The 19,128-nt window shown below is 42.6% G+C and overlaps 1 protein-coding gene across 1 annotated transcript in view; it reads right to left on the bottom strand.

Annotated features, from left to right (window-relative positions):
• The window catches only part of LRRC40 (leucine rich repeat containing 40), a gene marked incomplete in the record, with an annotated part of 881,899 nt that overhangs the window by 468,893 nt on the left and 393,878 nt on the right, over nt 1-19,128 (bottom strand). The window contains 2 exon segments of the mRNA XM_044085837.1: nt 15,386-15,431; nt 15,530-15,620. Of these exon segments, the coding sequence (XP_043941772.1) occupies nt 15,386-15,431; nt 15,530-15,620 (137 nt within the window).

Here is a 19,128-nt window from a genome sequence, read left to right as displayed (position 1 = left end):
GCTTGATAGTGAAGTGTCCTTGTATAAAATTTTGTTAGTTGATAGTTTTGAGGACTGGCAAACAGGTCTATGTCTGGAAGGCCCCTTTTTGAGTTATCATTGCAAATACTTGTGGATCTAGTTTCCACTTGTGGGGATCCTTGATGTTTCTGCTGAGGTTGTCTGCCAATGTGTTCTTCTGTCCTGGCAGGAATTGAGCTTGTAACTGAACTTGGTAAGCCAGAGCTGAGTTCCATAAGATCATTGCTTGCCTGCATAGAGGGTAGGAATGAGTACCCCCTTGTTTGTTTATGTACCACATTACTGTGGTGTTGTCTGTCTTTATTGTAAGTTGTCCTAGATGTAATAGATCCTTGAAGGCTGTCAGAGCTTTCTGTACAGCTAGCATCTCTTTTTGATTGATGTGCAGATTTCTTTGATCTGCAGTCCATACGCCTTGAACGCACTGTCCTGCCATGTGTGCCCCCCGGGCGTAATCTGATGCACCTGTTATGATAGTTTGCCTGGCTGGTGGCAAGGTGAAAGGCTGACCCTTGTTGAGGTGACATGCCTGTGACCACCATAGGAATTCCTGTTGAAGGCAGGGAATGAGAGATATTGTGTCCGAGCTGTGGCTGTGTTGAGACCATACGCTTTTTAGGTACCACTGTAATTTCCTCATATGCAGCTTTGCAAATGGTATTATTAGTATGCAAGATGCCATGAAGCCCAAAGCCTGCAGAATTTTTCTTGCAGATAATTGGGTCTTTGTTGCCATTGTTTTGAAATATTGAGTCAGTTGTAGTTGTTTGTCTGGCGTAAGAAAAGCCTTCTGGGCCGTTGTGTCCAAGCTGGCACCCAGGAATGTCATGTTTTGTGAGGGTACTAGTTTTGACTTCTTTTCGTTTACTGTGTACCCCAGGCAATTTAGTAGATTACAAAAGCCAGATGATGTAAGAGAATGTCCTTGCTTTCTGCTTGGATGAGGCAGTCGTCCAGGTATGGGTATATTTGAATTCCTTTTTGTCTGCAGTATGCAATTATTGGTGCCAGGCATTTTGTGAAGACTCTGGGTGCAGTAGATAAGCCAAAGGGCAGTGCAGAGAATTGGTAATGGGTTGAACCTGCAATGAAACGGAGGTATCTTCTGCAACTTTGTCTGATAGGGACATGCAGGTATGCCTCCTTGAGGTCCAACGTTACTAGCCATGCTTCCTTGCCCAACATGGGAAGAAGCTGCTGTAGTGTTAGCATCGTGAATCTGGGTACTTGTAAGTGTTTAGAATAGAAAGGTCCAGAATTGGTCTCCAGGCATTGTCCTTTCTGGTCACTAGAAAGAGTCTTGAGTAAAATCCTTGGCCTTGCTCTCAAGTAGGTACCAGCTGAAAGGCTCATGTCCATGAGAGCTGTAATTTGTTTTTGTGCCTCTGCCCATTGATTTTGTGGCAGGTTTGGCACTCTTTTCATTCGCAAGGTGTGAAAATGGAATCTGTATCCTCGTAAAATTATGTCTAGGACCCATTTGTCCTTTGTGACAATGTGCCAGTTGTCTGGAAAAAGTGCGAGTTTTCCACCCAAGGGGGCTGCTAAGAGAGTGTTGCTTGGCCAGATGAGGTGCAAGTCATTGACTTTGCCTTCTGGTTGATTGGGACCTGTCTTCTCCTCCCTTCTGTGTTGTAGTGCCCCACTGGCGAGGTTTGTACTGGGCTTGTGGTTGTCCTCTGCCCCTTGGACGTCTGTATTTACCCCTCTATGGTCTGTCAGTAGCTGGAAAGGACCACTTTTTTGTTGGCCAGTTTCTGCTGAAGCGAGGGGGTTGTACCTGTAGGAAATCTTTGACTGTCTGCATAGATTTTGCCTTATCCTCCATTTTCTTTAAGACTTCTTCTGCTTTAACTCCAAAAAGAACATCCTGCTGTAAGGGAGCATCTAGAAGTTTTGCTTTAACATGATCAGGCAGAGTTTGCTCCTTTAACCAAGCATGCCTACGTATAACAAACCCAGTGACAGCTGCTCTGCAGGAGGCCTCCGAAGAATCAAACCCACATTAAGGTATGTTTGCCCACCTGTTCAGTGGCATGCAACAGATCCTGTATTTCTTTCAATTCAGATGGTTGAGGGAGAGTGGTTATTCTTTGCTTTAACTGAGAGATTAGGAATTGCTGATACTTAAGCATGTGAAATTGGCAATTTAGTGCCCTCATAGCTAGTGTGGCTGAGGTGTAAACCTTTTTCCCCACCAGTCTAGTGCTCTGGAATCCCTCTCAGAAGGTACAGGATTTTTAGCCATAGAAGCCTTAGCCCCCTTGGGACCCTGTGAGATGGTCTCCGGATCAGCTACAGGGCTTTTGTAAAGAAATTTGTGGGAATCGGGCACTCTATAGTATCTGTCAGGCTTAGCCGGAGCAGGAGGTAGAGAGTCTGGGTTTAAACTGGATTCTAAGTAAACATCATCCACAATGTCCAAAACTGGTAGGATGGCAAGTGGTCTGTGTTGGGGGAGTAAAAGAAACTCTCTGAGCCTTTTCTTCGAGTCAGTGTAGTCCTGACCTTCCCAGTGAAAATGTTCCCTCATAGTGTGTAAAGTTTCCCCAAAGGAGTAGTCTTCAGGAGGAGAAGCTGAGGGAATGGAATCCTCAGCATCAGAATCTTCATAAGGGGAGAAGGAGCAATCTTGGTCCTCAGAGGAGTCTGAAGAAATGGACAGTTGTTCAGAGGATGCATACTCTTCCTCTTGACTAGGCCTTTTGTCAGGAGGGGGCTGGGAACCCCTGATTAAAGCGATCAAATCTTCAGCTATTTTGAGCATCTGTTTCTTAGGCATGGGGCCTTGAACAGGAGACTGAAGTGCAGTCCTTTTTGATTTAATAGGAGTCTTTGTTTTAGAAAACGTTTTAATGGTGAGTGTCAAGTCTGAAAACGCCTCCAGAAACCGATGGTGTTTCTGCAGCACCGACGTCTTTTGCTGCAATGTCATCGGTAGGGCCTGAATTAAATGGCTACGTCGGCCTGGTACATTCTGCCAAAATTTCCGAAACTTGTCTCTGGTTCCAGATCTGCGGTAGTCAGGGGCTGCGTTGGAGCCTCACTGAGGACCGGAGACCGGACCAGCCGAGGCCTCGGAATCTGGCTTAGGCATGGGCTGTCTTTATCCTTGCATTTTTTGTGCATGCCGGTAGTAGATTGCTCCGACGGCATGGTGTAGTTAAATTTCCTACCATAGTGTCGTGCGAAATCAAAGTGTCTTTTAATAGTACACTAATTAAACCTAACACAAACGACAACTAGTGACGTCGTGGTCTGGGCCTAGGCAAGGTATGCAATAAGAATGAAAATCCTTATGAGGTATTTGCTTCCCACAAGAAATACAATTGTTAACTTTTTCTGACATCGGTCTGAGGCAAGAAAAGTTTCCCCAATGGGGTACTTAGCTTTATAGAAGACTTCGGTCTGAAATTCGAATTCGAAAATCTCAGGAGGCGGCCGACCGGCACTTGCAAACTGCTTCTGCTTCGGGCACCGCGCGGCAAGAAAGACAGGAGAAAATGGCGTTGGTTGCATTATATATACCCCTGGTGTACTGAAGACAGGGAAGAAGCGACAGCAATGGACGCCGGACCAAGACTTTGGAATTCCAACCGACTGCGGGACCACCTGACGACAGGATAACCCAAGTGTGATGACTGCAGCAGGGTAACACGATGAACATCTCCTGTTGCAGGCAGGGAATAAGGGTAATTATTGTTTACAGGCTGTGGCAATGTGGAGTCTAAACATTTTTTAGATGCCATTGTAGTTTCCTCATATGCAGTCTTGCATATGGAATTAGCAGTATGCAGGATGCCATAAAGCCCAAAGTCTGCAGAATTTTTCTTGCAGATAACTGGGTCTTTGTTGCCATCATTTTGAAATAAGTAGTCAGTTGTCTTTGTTTGTCTGGCGTGAGATAAGCCATCTGGGCAGTTGTATTTAAGCTTGCACCCAGGAATATTATCTCTTGTGAGGGTACTAGTTTTGATTTCTTTTCGTTTACTGTGTACCCTAGGCATGTTAGTAATCTTTTTACAAACGTCAGATGCTGTAGTAGAAATGTCTTTGTTCTCTGCTTGAATAAGGCAATCATCCAAGTAAGGATAAATTTGTATTCCTCTGTCTGCAAAATGCAATTACTGGTGCCAGGCATTTTGTGAAGACCCTGGGCGCAGTAGATAAGCCAAAGGGCAGTGCAGATAATTTGTAGTGCATTAAGCCAGCTATAAATATGAGGTATCTTCTGCATGAATGTCTGATTGAGACATGCAGGTATGCCTCTTTTAGGTCTAAAGTCACAAGCCATGCCTTCTTGCCCAGCATGGGCAGAAGCTGCTACAGTCAACATTTTGAATTTCGGAATATCCATAAATGTGTTTAGAATAGACAGGTCCAGTATTGCTCTCCACGCATTGTCCTTTCTGGGCACCAAGAAGAGTCTTGAGTAAAATCCTTGTCCCTGCTCTTGCTGTGGCACACAATGAATGGCCCTCATGTCCATGAGGGCTGAAACTTGTTTTTGAGCCTCTGCCCATTGATTGTGTGGCAGGTCTGGCATTCCGTTTGCCCTTAGCAGGGTGTGAAAATGGAACCTGTAGCCTTGAGAAACTATATTCAGGATCCATTTGTCCTGGGTGATCATGTGCCAATTTTGTGAAAAAAAGTGCTAATATCCCCCCTAAAGGGGCTGCCAAAAGATAAATGCTTGGCGCTGGTAGGGGAAAGTCACTGAGACTGCTTGTTTCCTGTATGGCTGTGATTTATCTTCTGCATTTGTGGAGGTAATAGCACCCCATTGTTTAGACCTGTATGAGCCCTGAGGCTGGGATCTGCCTCGGGGCCATCTGTATCTGCCTCTTTGTAGCCTGTCTGACACTGGAAAGGACCAATTCTTTGCAAGCCAGTTCCTGCTTAATCTGGGTGGTTGTACCTGTAAGAAATCCTTGACTGTTTGCATAGATTTAGCTTTGTCCTCCATTTTCTTCAAAACCTCTTCTGCTTTAACACCAAACAAGGTATCATGCTGTAATGGAGCATCTAATAATTTTGCTTTAACATGATCAGGCAGATTCTGTTCCTTTAACCAAGCATGCCTCCTAATGACAGAACCCATAACAGCGGCCCTGCAGGAGGCCTCCAGAGAATCAAAACCACATTGAAAAGTATGCTTTCCCACTTGTTCAGCTGCATGCAATAAATCCTGCATTTCTTTGTTTTCCGCACATTCAGAATTTATCATCATTTTCTGTTTAAGCACTGACATAAGATATTGCTGATATTTAAGCATATGAAACTGACAATTTAAAGCCCTTACAGCCAAGGTAGGAGAAGTGTAAATCTTTTTCCCCCCATCTGTCCAGGGCCCTTGAATCCCTATCAGAGGGGATAGGGTTTTTTGTAGTGGAAGCCTTGACCCCCTTTGGGACCCTGAGAGATAGTTTTTGGGTCAGCAGCAGGGATTTTAAAGAAATTTATTTGAATCTGGAACCCTGTAGTATCTGTTTGGCTTAACAGGAGCTGGTGGTAGAGAGTCAGGAGTTACATCGGACTCTGAAAATACATCTACAATGTCTAAAACATGAGGAATAGCAAGGGGCCTGTGTTGAGGTAGTAAAAGAAAATCTCTGAGCCTTCTCTTAGATTCTGAGTAATCTTGGCTCTCCGAGTGGAAGTTCTCCCTCATAGTACGCAGTGTCTCCCCAAAAGAATAATCCTCAGGAGGGGAGGCAAGGGATAGATTCTTCAGCATCAGAATCCTCACTGGGAGGAAGAGAGTATTCCTGTTCAGAAGAGGAATCAGAGGAAATGAAAAACTGATCTGAAGATTCATATTCTGTGTCTTGCCTAGGCCTCTTAGGAGGGGGATGTGAACCCCTGATCAATGTAATTAGGTCTTCAGCCATTTTAAGCATCTGTTTTTCAGGCATGGAGGCCTGCCCAGGGGAATGGTGTACTTGTTTCTTTGTCTTTAGAGGATTTTTACTCTTTGCCTTTGAAGCTGAAGTTGTTTTCACATACTACTGTATAGGCCTGAAAACACCCTCAGAAGCCAATGCCTGCTCAGCGGCTCCGGACCCATCTGAGGGAAGAATTTCCGAAGATCCAATATCTTGAGTTTCCACCGGCCTAGTCGGCTCCACGTGGGAGTCGGAAGCGGCCTGTGGCTCTGAGGTAGCGGGCATCAGGGGCTGCGAAAGCATCTCACTGAGAACCGGCGACTGGCTTAGTTGAAGCCTTGTCGGTTTTGGACCTCGGATGCCTGTCCATTTCTTTGTCTTTGCGCTTTTTATAGATTCCGGTAGTTGGCTGTTCCGATGGCATTATATAATTAAATCTTCTGCCAAAATAATGAAATGCAAAATCGTACCAATGCTTAATAGTGCGTTGGTTAAATCTAGCACAAAACCAACAACTAGCAACGTTGTGGTCAGGGCCTAGGCAAGGAATACAGTAAGAATGAAAATCCTTATGAGGTATTTGCTTCCCACAAGAAATACAATTATTAACTTTTTCTGACATCGGTCTGGAGCAAGAAAAAAGTTTCCCCAACGGGGTACTTAGCTTTGATGAAGACTTCGGATCTGAAATTCGAACTTGAAAATCTCAAGAGTCGGCCGACCGGCACTTGCGAACTGCTTTTGCTTCGGGCACCGCGCGACAAGAAACACTGAAGAAAATGGAGTCGGCTGCATCTTTTATAACCCTGGCACACTGACGTCAGGGAGGACGTGACAGCAACCAACGCCGGACCAGGACTTTGGAATTCAGGCCGACTGCGGGTAACCTGCTGGCAGGATAACCCAATTGTAATGACTGCAACAGAGAAATACAAACATCAGGAGGGGTCCTAGGACTGAGCCCTGGGGAATGCCACTTGTAACCAGTTTAGAGTCAGACCTAGCTCCCGCAACTCTAACCATGTGGGTTCTGTCCGTGAGCCAGTTGGCAACCCATCTTATGACATAGGGGTTTATGCTCAGGCTAGTGAGCTTGTCTATTATAACGGAATGGGGAATGGTGTCAAAGGCCTTTGCGAGGTCTAGGTAGGCTGTGTGTACCACCTTTCCCTCGTCTATAGCCTTGGTAACTGTCTCAAAGTCCACCAGGTTTAGGAGGCTTGATCTGCCCTTAAAGCCGAACTGGGTAGGGTCCAGTGTTTGGAGGTTCCCAATGTCTCTGTTAATGAGTTCCATGATGATGCGCTCCATAGGCTTGCAGACCAAGCTAGTCAGGCTTATAGGGCGATAGCTCCCAGGGTCTGTTGTGACTCCACCTTTGTGGAGCGGAATAACCGTTGCTGTGCACCACTCTATGGGTACATAACCTGTGGAGAGACTGAGTTTGAACAGTGTGTTTAGGTGAGGGGTGAGTTCGTCTTTGAGCTCGTGTAGGACACAGCCTGGGACTCTGTCTGGTCCCACTGATGCTGTGTTTTTGGCTTTGGAGAGGGCGGTTTTAACCTGAGTCTGACTTCAGGAGCTCTACATTCTTCTGGTATGGTTATGGGACCTTTTGGGGGTGAAACGGGGGTGAAGTTTGCGCTGAACCTGTCTGCCAGGATGTTGGCAATATCGGTCAGTTCAGTGTATTTTGTACCATTCTGCACCAACACCGAGCAGATCTGAGCATTGCCACTTAGATTCTGGACATAGCTAAAGAATGCCTTGTGGTTATCTTTGGAGTCATTGGCAATTTTTCTTTCGAAACTCGCCTTGGATGATTTTATGAGGGATCATAGTTTCTTGCTGATACTGATCAGGGATGTCTTCCCTTCTTGGGATTTTACTCTTTTCTGTACTACTTTCCTCCTTTTATTGTATAGCTTGTTTATGGCAGGAGTCCACCAGACTAGTTTCCTTTTCTTGGAGGAGTGAGTCTTGGTTTTGCTTGGGATAGCATAATCCATGCACTCTTGTAGGTGCCCGTAGAATGCATTAGTAAAGGATTTTGCAGCTTGGACAATGTTATCCTTTAGCATGGGGGGCTTTGAAACTTTCCACCTCTGTCTTAAGTAACGTGAAGTTTGCTTTTGAAAAGTTTTTCACAGTGGTTTCCTTGTCCGGGATTGGGGGCAGAATGTGGATATCCAAAGTGATGTTTATCGTCAGATCTAACTAGTGAGGGATTGACCTCCTGTGTGGAGCTCCGGTCGCCCATGTTGGTGATGACCAGGTCAAACATGTCACCTCTGGTGGGAGTGTTGACCAGTTGGATCCAGGGCGTTTGAGTTTAGAAATTCTAGGAAATGTTGGGCAAGGGAGTTAGTACTTGAGTAGTTCACCCAATTAATGCTTGGGTAATTGAAATCACCCAATATTAGGGTGTTTGATAGGACCTTTATATTTCCCAGTGTTTTCAAAAATGCAGAATGGGGGTCCTGGGACATGGTGGGTGATCTGTAGCAAGCTACAATTTGAATTGCAGTTTTGCCTGTTAGTTGCACGTGGATGATCTCTGAAGCATTGTGCTGTGCCAGTAACCTGGAGGTGTGGGTATCCTTGATGAATATGGATACGCCCCCGCCTTTTGTATTTCGGTCCGGGTTCTGTGGCCGAAATGTATGGTACGAGCTATAGCCTGGTAGTGCTGGGGTGCTCTCTGGAGTCTTAAACCAAGTTTCTGTTACTGCACATATATCAATTTTCTCCATACTGAGAAGTGCCTTGAATGTGTGCATTTTGAGGGGTTTTTCTTCTTGCATATAGCAGTACCCCCCCCTTTTTTTTTGTTTGCTTGTGCCATTTGGGTTTTGATTTTCTTGAGCCCTAAAAAAAAAAGGCACTATGGGCGTGGCAAGAGTCTTGGCCAGTATTCAAAAGCCTAAGGGTGACAGGTGCAAGCCATCTCTAGCGAAACAGCGTGGCTTGTCGAGCATGTCATCCCAGGCGGACAGACACTGGATCCCCCTTTGAATGACACCAGAAACTTAGCCAATTGTTGAAATTGATAATTTATTAAGAACATATATTCTTAGTCCTGCTGACCTTAATTCCTCTCCTCTCTAGAGCATATCTCCACCTCTTCAGTGTCTCCTCAACCTGTTCCCTACTCAGTACAGATCACAATGTCATCTGCAAACATCATAGTCCACGGGGACCCCTGTCTGATATCATCTGTCAACCTATCCATCACCACTGCAAATAAGAAAGGGCTCAGAGCTAATCCTTGATGTAATTCCACCTCCACCTTGAATACATCCATCACCCCTACTGCAGACTTCACCAGTGTCACACTACCTTCATACATATCCTGTTACCACTCTTGCACACTTCTCTGGCACTCCCGACATCATACAATACCACAACTCCTCTCTAGGCACCCTATTACATGCTTTCTCCAACTCCACAAAGACACAATGCATCTTCTTCTGACCTTCTCTATACTTCGCCAACACCACCCTCAGAGCAAACAACGCATGATACCATACTGCTGCTCACTAATTATCAACTCGCTTCTTAACCTAGCTTCCACTGCTCTTTCCCATAACTTCATGCTCTGACTGATCATTTTTATCCCTCTGTAGTTACTACAGCTCTGCACATCACCCTTATTCTTTAGAAATCGGTACCAAAACACTTTTCCACTCCTCAGGCATCCTCTCACTTTCCAGGATTTCATTAAACAATCTGGTTAAAAACACCACTGCCTTCTCTCCTAAACACCTCCATGCTTCTACAGGTATGTCATCTGGACCAACAGCCTTTCCATTCTTCATCCTTTTCATAGCTGTCATTACTTCCTCCTTGCTAACCCATTGTACTTCCTGATTTACTATCCCCACATCATCCAATCTTTCTCTCTCATTCCCTTCATCCATCAGCCCCTGAAATGGAAAAAAAACTGTAAAACGTCACACATTTAGTTACTGGGTGTGATACACTCATGGCAGAGGTACTGTACACTGAAAGGCATAATGTGGCAAGACATACTGGGATTGTGCTAAAACTACAACATTAAAGTAGTTGAGAAACACAGGAAACATGACCCACAATGGATTATAGAGAATGATGAGGTTTATATCACATGGGATCACCCATTACCAACAGTTAAAAAAAAAAAAAAAACAGATATGGGAAAAACAGTTGTCCAGGAAAAAGACAAAGTAGCCTTGATCATTAAAATTGCTACGCCCAGTGATTACTGCATCTTACATACAGAGACAAAGCCATAAAATACTAGAATTTACAGGCACAAACAGCAATGTGGAAGCATGACATCTATACAGTTCCAAAAGTGGTAAGAGCAACAGGTCTAAAAAAAGAATTTGCAGCCATTTTTAGATATGCTACCAATACATGCAACTCCATACAAATTACAGGGAGCCAATGAAAAACATGAATAGTTTGAGGAAACAAAAATGACCACAGCAGTCACCCATCAGCAGCTGAAGCAAATATGTAGCCTGCTAAAGGGGGGAAAAAGCAATTTGGAAATTTTCTTCTTTCTGTGGCAAGATGAACAACCAAGGAATCAATAAGTCATTCCATGGTGAAAAATGAGAAAGTATCTCTTGAGAATTAATAGGGTGGAAAAGAAACCATGAACCTAATGGAATATAACCACATCGGAAACACAGCTGAGCTATAAACCAGTCTAAACGAACACTTCAAACAAAATAAAATGCATAAAACAAGTTTTATTTGGAAGGTAAGTGCTTTCGCGAGATAACTCACTTCATCAGACCATAAAACAACAGATTAAAATACTTGTAGAACCCAATACATTACGACAATTTGTAGATCAACCCATCACATAAAAAGTTTTTCTCGTTTCTAAGTTACCATTCAATACCCTAATTAAAACTATTAAGAGCAATTAAAAGCAAAGATAAACAGCAAAAATGACCTTCTCAATCTACGTGGTTTTAGTGCAGGCTTTAAGTGGGCAACACTCAAACTTTCAGTGTTGACCAAATCACCCATCTGTTTATTCTCAGGGACATTCTCAATAACTAAAGACTTAAAAGTATGTGCAGGACCCCTGCTCACAGTATGTTTTCACACAATCTTTTATTCGTTTTGCCCACATAAACTTAACTGCATTCTACACAATAGGCAAGATAAACTGTTTGCTACTGCAGTCAGCTCTGGCTGGAAAACTATATATCCCACCCATGTCAGGATGTATAAAACTTCCACTATCATCTATGTGCTCAAAAAAATTACAAGAGGAGGATTTAAATGTCCCATTGGCCAAGTTCGCATAATCATCTCCTTGCCTATTAGTCACGTAACATAATAACCTTTTTAGAGATTTCTAATTCTTGTAGTAGACCCAGGGGTGAAGACCAACAATCTCTCTAATTTGTTCATCATTTGCAACACTGGCCAATGTCGTATAATAACTTTCAAAGCCTTGATATCACTACTATAAGTTAACGGAACAGAAAGGGTATTGCTGCAACCAGGTTTATGTTCAATATTACTTTCTGGTGAAGAAAAATAAGGTTCAACTTGTATGTGCCTAAATGAGACGGCCTGTTCCATGTCCCTCTTAACTTCATTACTTGGATAGCCCCTTGTAACCAGATTTGCTCCACGGCGAAGCCGAAAATGAAGCTTGAAGCCTGGATATGACTGACAGTTGTAGTAGGTCTAAGTTAAGTATTAGCAGATTTTTCCGCAAACACAATGGAAAACAATTTAAACACACCAGCCCCAAAAAATAATTTAACATTAGCTACAAAAAGAAAAGAAAAACTCAGTTTCAATAGTTTTTTTCCAGAATAGTAAAAAAGTTACATTTCACAAAAAAGTGACAGTCGCATGATGTTCCATAAACATACTTTTTTCTAGCTTTAAACAAGTTACTTCACATAAAATGTTCTTTTGGTCAAAAATTAAAGTGGAAGGTTTTTACTCCCAAAAGGAACTGCTGTCTAATTGCAAAGCTTCAGAAAAGCTACATGGCAAAAAGAGCAGTCTATGTTAAGACTTGAGAGGAGCTGATCTCAGGAATGCCCATATACTTGACTGAACTTTGCATTTTCCGAAGATTTCTGTCAGAGCACTTATACCTTGTGCTACAGATACACTTGAGTTCTGATACACTGAACCACTCCCTTTGTAAGCCACAAACTACCTGAGATCCATCATCCCCTCTTCCAAGCATATCCAGTTATGGCACATAAAAAGGGTCTGTATTAGATCACCAAATGCTTAAAAAAGCAAACGGTGATTAATCGACCCTATGTAAGCGAAAGCTTACAATTTCAAACTATCAGAACAGCAATTTTTTTCCTAGGAAAAAAAAAAAAAAATCGCTGTTCCAAACAAAAAAAAACAAAAAACAAAACATACTTTAAACATTACATTAAGTGGGGGGGGGGGGCTGCACCCCCCACCCCCCCTACTTAAATATACCAACTCCGAGACCACACTACAGTGACGAAAACTTAGAATTCGCTTAAAAGCCACTTCGATATTTTTTCCGTTTCAGGCTTTTGAGTTCGACCAGGACACATTTGAAATAATGCGTCTTCGGTCTTCTAATAGGGAACCCATCTTAATACACACCAAACCAGAAAGCAGTGCACATGCACAATACAGTTTACCTAAAGTGGCCCTGTCAATAGAAGAAACAGTGCTCTTCAACTAGTATATAAACACGGGCTCTCTGTCAGTTACTCGAACGACATCTTCCAAACCCACATCGTCATGGCCACATGATCAACAAAGCATTTTGACTGTTTTGACTGAGATCACAGTACAGTAGGGATCAGAGCATGCACCCTTGAATACAGAACTAAAAAATATTCAGTTTATGTGAACCACAGCAACAAAAAGCTTAGAAGCCCACAAATACAAATTAACATGCATTCAGGCAAGGGTGTCTTCATTGAAACAATAAGGACCTAGGTGGTTATCAGTCAGTCATCTTTCTTTTGAACATTCATGCCACCTCTATGAAAGGTAAAAGGTCTACTAGGCAGTTTGTGCAGAATGCCCTACCCACATACTCCAGACACTGACTGGTAACCACTTTTATTCCAATATATTTGATACACTGTCTAAAGTAAATTGCTATAGTTATTTCACCAACTTGAGGCCGTATACAACAAAATAGTTAAATGCATAAGAAATTACCAGTAGAATGCACATTAAGACAAAAATGAGTGCTGTGAAGTTATGAATAAACCTCGCACTTTTTCAAAATCCTTCTGGCCAGTAACCTTCCTGTGCAACCTAAAGCCCTATTCTGGTACTCTTGAACACACACAGTACTAATAAAAGTACTTTTTGCTTTTGATATACCAATTATGTGAAATTCATACCCAGAATTTGTCCAAATTATTACTCATCAACTGTAGAGCAGCTTTCAGTAATACATGCAGTCAGTCAACATAGTACTTAGTCAGAACACCACCATATTTTTGGAAATTACAAAAATACAGCAAAACTTAACATCTGAAGATTACATGTAAACATTACAGTTTAGTGCACATGTGAAATATAGTTAATCCAATGACCAGATCATCACCTCAACACCCCATCAATGTACTACACTTATCCACCTTTTTGTGAACTGACATTTCAAATGTACATTGAACTTCATTATACTATGTCATGATATTCTCAGTCTTCAAATATTTTTCCCCAAAAAAGTTTGCCCTTCCATTTGTGTACATGGGATCTTAACAAAAGGGAAGCAAATTATATAAAAATTAACTTGTGGCAATATATGCAGAATATTATTCCAGGAAGGAGTAATTTTTAAGGAAAGGCAGGACCTGAGCAATTTAATGTTTACGTGAATAAAAACTGTCAAAAACATGTGTAATGCATCACAACCATTGCCGATTTCCTTTCCTTTTAACGCATATACTTATGTCAATGTTTATGTGAGAATTTAATGAAGGTCTTTTAAACAGACATTTTTTCTGACTGCCTAATATGTTAAGTGAATTACTGAAAACTATGAAAAATATCTGAACATGCTGTAGAGCTAAATTTATTTATTTGACATTTGTTGACCAGAAGTGTCCGACTGAGCAAAAGCCCTTTTTCAGCAAAGTCCGGGGAGAGAAAAACTCCCCAATAGCACATAAAATTAGTAACAGACAAACAATGATAAAGTACATATAAATGTATAAAATAAATAAAATATAAATTAATAAACTACAGTCACTAACACAGTATATGCTTGCTATAAGCAGTAGTAAGCCTATGTACAATTTACGGTAAGAGTACTGTGAGTACAGCAGTTTTCAGTAATACATGCAGTCAACACAGTACTGAGAACACCACCATCTTTTTGGAAATTACAAAAATACAGCAAAACGTAATATTTGAAGATTACATGTAAACATAACAGTTCAGTGCGCATATGAAATATAGTGATTATAGGCTGCTCCAGTGACAGAGAGATAAAACCCCGACAAAGACCATGGGACCCCAAGCCTGACTAGTGACTCTGGCATCTGAAAGAGTGGCTAGGCAGAAGTTATTCCTACCGTGGGGGAAGGGATCGTGCTGATGTCTCTCTCCAGCCGAGTGCTGGTACAGGACAGTGCTCAGGGAAGCTGGACTTCAGGCTGGAAAGGTAGAAAAGAGAGTCAGTACATGCCCCTTAGGGCAGACAGGTGGAAAATGCCATAGTTTCTCTATACTCAGCCAGTCACAGGCATGCAGAGGAGGGACACAGGCCAGGAAAAAATCCCCAGACTCCATAGATGACAGGAGGACTCCCAACGCCCAGCCCACACCTCAAGTTAAGTATATAACCCATAAGCTCAGCCTTCAGACAGAAGTTGGATGGGCTTATTGGATAGACAGGAATATCTACAGGGGAAAAATGAGACTATGGATGAAAAAAATCTATATCATTACTGCATGCTGACACCACTGTTGCTCTGGAGATTTTCTTCCCAAGCCTCCAATGAAAGTGGTCCTGACCTAGAAGAACTTTCCGCTGCAAGAAGTAAAATAAATAAAAGCAATAAAACTACACATTGTAATCTCAAGAAGACTATCTCAACACTGGCACAATGACTTGAGAAACATTCTCTCAGCAAATTAAGACTATTCCCTTTACTAGTTAGACTAGTTTTTCGGAGTGATAATATAATTCTGCTACAATTAGTTTTATGAGCTATATGGTTGCCAATAGTATTTAGCTACAAAAGATGCACATTACTGTATCAGCAGAGAAAAAAAATTTGGAGAACCTCAACACAACCCAGATGACCAGACAGTAATAAGATCTAATTACAGTTTGAGACTTATCTGATTGGAGCACACTACTTTCTTCCCATTATAATCAAAATACCGGACATAATAGTTTCCAAATATTTGTTACAGCTAGTAACAAATGTACAAACAAAATAATACAGCACTTTTATCAATCATTACAAAAGCTGTTACATGAAATACTGCACCTTGCATTCTGCTTCTCAGAAATTTAAGAAGTTCTTGAGTTCCTTTCTGAAAGACAAAATGTTTCAGATTTAATGAAACAAGTTTCAAGTTGCCAGCAAAAGTAAAATAGAAAAAAAGCTGTCAGAATTAAAAGCAACACGCACATTCAGTAGATCTCGACGAATAGTCCTAAGAGGGTTTCCATCCAATGTCAAGGATTTGAGATTTGGTAGATTTCCAAGTGCAACAGGTAAACTGTGAACATAGAAAGGCCATAATACTGATACTAAATCTTTGAGTAAAAAAAATGTTTATGTATAAACAAGCTAGCAGTTCAGTAACAAGAATAATCACCATTTAGAGTGAAAACTGCACAGTAATCCAACACTATGTAGGTGTTACCCAGGCAACAAAAATAAAGTTTAACAGCTGCGATGTCTAACTCGTACACACACAGTACAAAGTATAGTTCTGCAAGTTCTACTTGCCTACAACAGTAGATGTTCGTAGAACACACTACCTTACTGATATTCAGGTAGCAGTGTCCTAGTACCCTCCTCTGGCAATCTAATAAAGCTCAGAGTTCCTCCAACTGCCCGTCTGTGGGTGTGATAGACCAATCACCTGTCAGTACAAGGACTAATTTACAAACCGACAGACAGGACCTCTTCAGTTTTCTAGGAAAGATGGAAAGAAGCTTTGTGAACACCACCTATTCCAATACCAAAAACTACATACTCTCACACAACAAAGGCCACACAGAAGCTCCATCATAATCCAAATAGCAAACTATGTACATCTAAAAAAGGGGATGGTAGATAGGTACTGCCAGTAAGGCAGGGTTGTTCTACTGTTACAAGTATGTAGGACTTACAAATGTGCTATGTTCAACATACACACTGCCTTAATGGTATTCAGGTAGACTGCCAAAGCTTACCTAACCTGGGAGGAGGAAGGGATAAGGGTCCAGGAGGCCCTAAAGAGCGATCCCAGTAAAGCCTGCTTTGGATCTAGAAAGAGATGTTCAGCTTGTAGTGCATCTTAAAGGTATGGACAGAGGACCAAGTCGCCGTCTCTAAAATATTTAGAGTCCACTCCTTTCCAATACGCCACTGAATAGGAAAAAGCCCTGTTGGACTGTGCCTTTACCTTGCCATGGTGGGTGTAAAAACACAACAGTAGAAAACAATGTGCAATGTATGTTTTAGAAACATGTTGACCTTTTTTGCCCCTGTGTAGGAAACAAAGCATTTTAGCCTTCCTTAAGGGTTCATAGGTTGGTACTAGGCTATCCGCCCTAGGGCCTATACAAGCCTAGCCATAACAATTCCCTGGCTAATTCTTCCCACATTATTTACTTCCTTGGACCCCTGTCTAGCAGGGCGACTGACATGATCCCCGGGGTGAATTTCCTTTCTCCCATCCAATCGTCAAGGTTCCTTTTGAAGAGGAACAAAGAACTACTCTGCTTGACATGTATGGGCAATCTATTCCAGAGTCTGGGGAGTCTCTGGGTCAGGAACCTATCCCTCCAGCATGTTTTGTTTATTGTGATGACAAGGTTTAGATCCCTGGAGCGTGTGGCTCTGAGGGATTGGGATTTCAAGTGTAGCATGTCCAACAGCTTTGGGTTTGACATGGCCTTGTATGTTAACCAAAGATCGCCTCTGAGTAAACGATATGCGACAGAGTATAGCTGGAGTTTTTAAGGTGGTCAGTGTAGGGCATCTGCTTTAGGCCTGTGATTCTTTTAGTGAGGTATTTCTGTGGCCTTTCCAGTTGTTGCAGATGTCTTGAGAGGTACATACCAAACGGGGCATTGTATTCTATAATGGGTCTAATGAGGGATGAGTACAGTGGGACAATGACCTCCTTTTTTCTGGATGAAAAGCCCTTAGTGATGAGGTGTGCCACATAGAAGGATTTCCTGACTGTTGTGGCAATGTGGTTATCGAAGTTGAGACCACTGTCCACCTGTGTCCCTAAGTCTCTTATCAAACTTTCGGTGTTTAGTGTACTGCCACCTATATGGTAATTCACGGATACATGTTTTTCCCCAAAGGGGATAACTATACATTTCTTGGCATTGAGCTTGAGCCCATGGCTCTGGCACCAAGCATTTGTTTCTGTAAGGCCCTTTTGTAGAGTATCCACATCATTTGGGGATTCAATAATGGCTCCCAGTTTGCAGTCATCTGCAAACTTTGTTATCCAGAGTCCCTTAGTGTTGGCCTGTACTTCAGAGAAGTAGATGCCAAACAAGAGCGGTCCCAGGACTGAACCCTGAGGTACTCCACTTGTCACTTGTCTGGAGCTTGATTTGGAGTCAGCTACTTTTACAGTGTGGGTTCTATCAGTAAGCCAGTTAGCAACCCACTGGGTGACGTAGGGATTAATGCCCAGCTTAGTAAGTTTATCTATGATTCCAGAGTGGGGGATGGTGTCAAAGGCCTTGGCAAGGTCTAGATAGGCTGTGTGGACCACCTTACCCTTGTCCATGACTCTAGAGACTTGATTCGAAGAAGTCAATCAAGTTCAGGAGACAAGATCGGCCCCTCACGAACCCAAACTGGGTGGGGTCCAGTGTTTGAAGGTTGCCAATGTCTTTGTTTATAAGTTCCATGATAATACGCTCCATGGCCTTGCAGATAAGGCTTGTCAGACTGATGGGACGGTAGTTTCCGGGATCCAAGGTGGACCCCCCACTGTGGAGTGGGATAACTGTAGCTGTGCGCCACTCGGTGGGCACGAAACCTGAGGTGAGGCTATGATTAAACATGACACTTAGGTGAGGTGCCAGTTCATATTGCAGTTCATGTAGTACACAGCCCGGGATGTCATCTGATCCCATGGATGCTGTATTCTTAGCTTTGGAGAGTGCGTTTTTTTACCTGTGTGGCCGTTATTACCGGAATTTGGCAATCTTCCGGTATTGAGATGGGCCATTTAGGGGGTGAGAAGGGGGTGAAGTTGGCACTGAATCGATCTGCCAGGATACTGGCAATATCCTTGGGATCAGTATATTTAATGCCATTCTGTTTTAGCTCAGAGCAGATCTGAGCATTGCTATTTAGATTCTTGACATAGTTATAGAATGCCTTGTTGTTGTCTTTGGAATCTTTGGCAATTTTATTTTCGTAACTAGCTTTGGAGGATTTTATGAGGGATCTCAGTTTCTTACTGAGGCTGGTAAGGAAGTTTTTTGCATCTTGGGAATTTCCTCTTTTCTGCAACAGTTTCTTCCTTTTGTTGTAAAGTTTGTTTATGGCAGGGGACCACCAGATTGGCTTCTTTTTTTTGGATGAGAGCATCTTGGTTCTATTTGGGATGGCACGATTTATTCATGAGTGGATGTGCTCGTACAGTGCCTTAGTGTAGGATTCAGCAGTTGAACTTACAGCTCCCATCTGCATGGGTGTCATGAAGTTTGTCACTTCTGACCCGAGTAGCATGAAGTTGGCTTTGGAGAAGTTTTTTATGGAGGTTTCCTTACTGGGGGGTGGGATGTGGACGTTAAGGGTGATTAGCTTATGGTCAGACGCGACTAACGAGGGGCTGACCATAGATGTGGACCAGGTCTAGGATATTGGAGCCCCTGGTGGGACTATGGATTAGTTGATCCAGGGCGTTGGAATTTATGAATTCCAAGAACTGTTGGGCAAAGGTGTTGGGTACACGAGTAGCTTTCCCAGTTAATGGCAGGGTAGTTAAAATCACCCAGTATTAGGGTGTTTGGTTCTATCTTAATATTTTCCAGTATGTT

Source organism: Protopterus annectens, chromosome 10.part0 (assembly GCF_019279795.1).
Source record: "Protopterus annectens isolate FY-2018-M chromosome 10.part0, PAN1.0, whole genome shotgun sequence".
NCBI lineage: Eukaryota > Metazoa > Chordata > Ceratodontiformes > Protopteridae > Protopterus > Protopterus annectens.
Note: the sequence above shows the minus strand (reverse complement) of the source record. Positions and strands in the feature narration are given on the sequence as shown.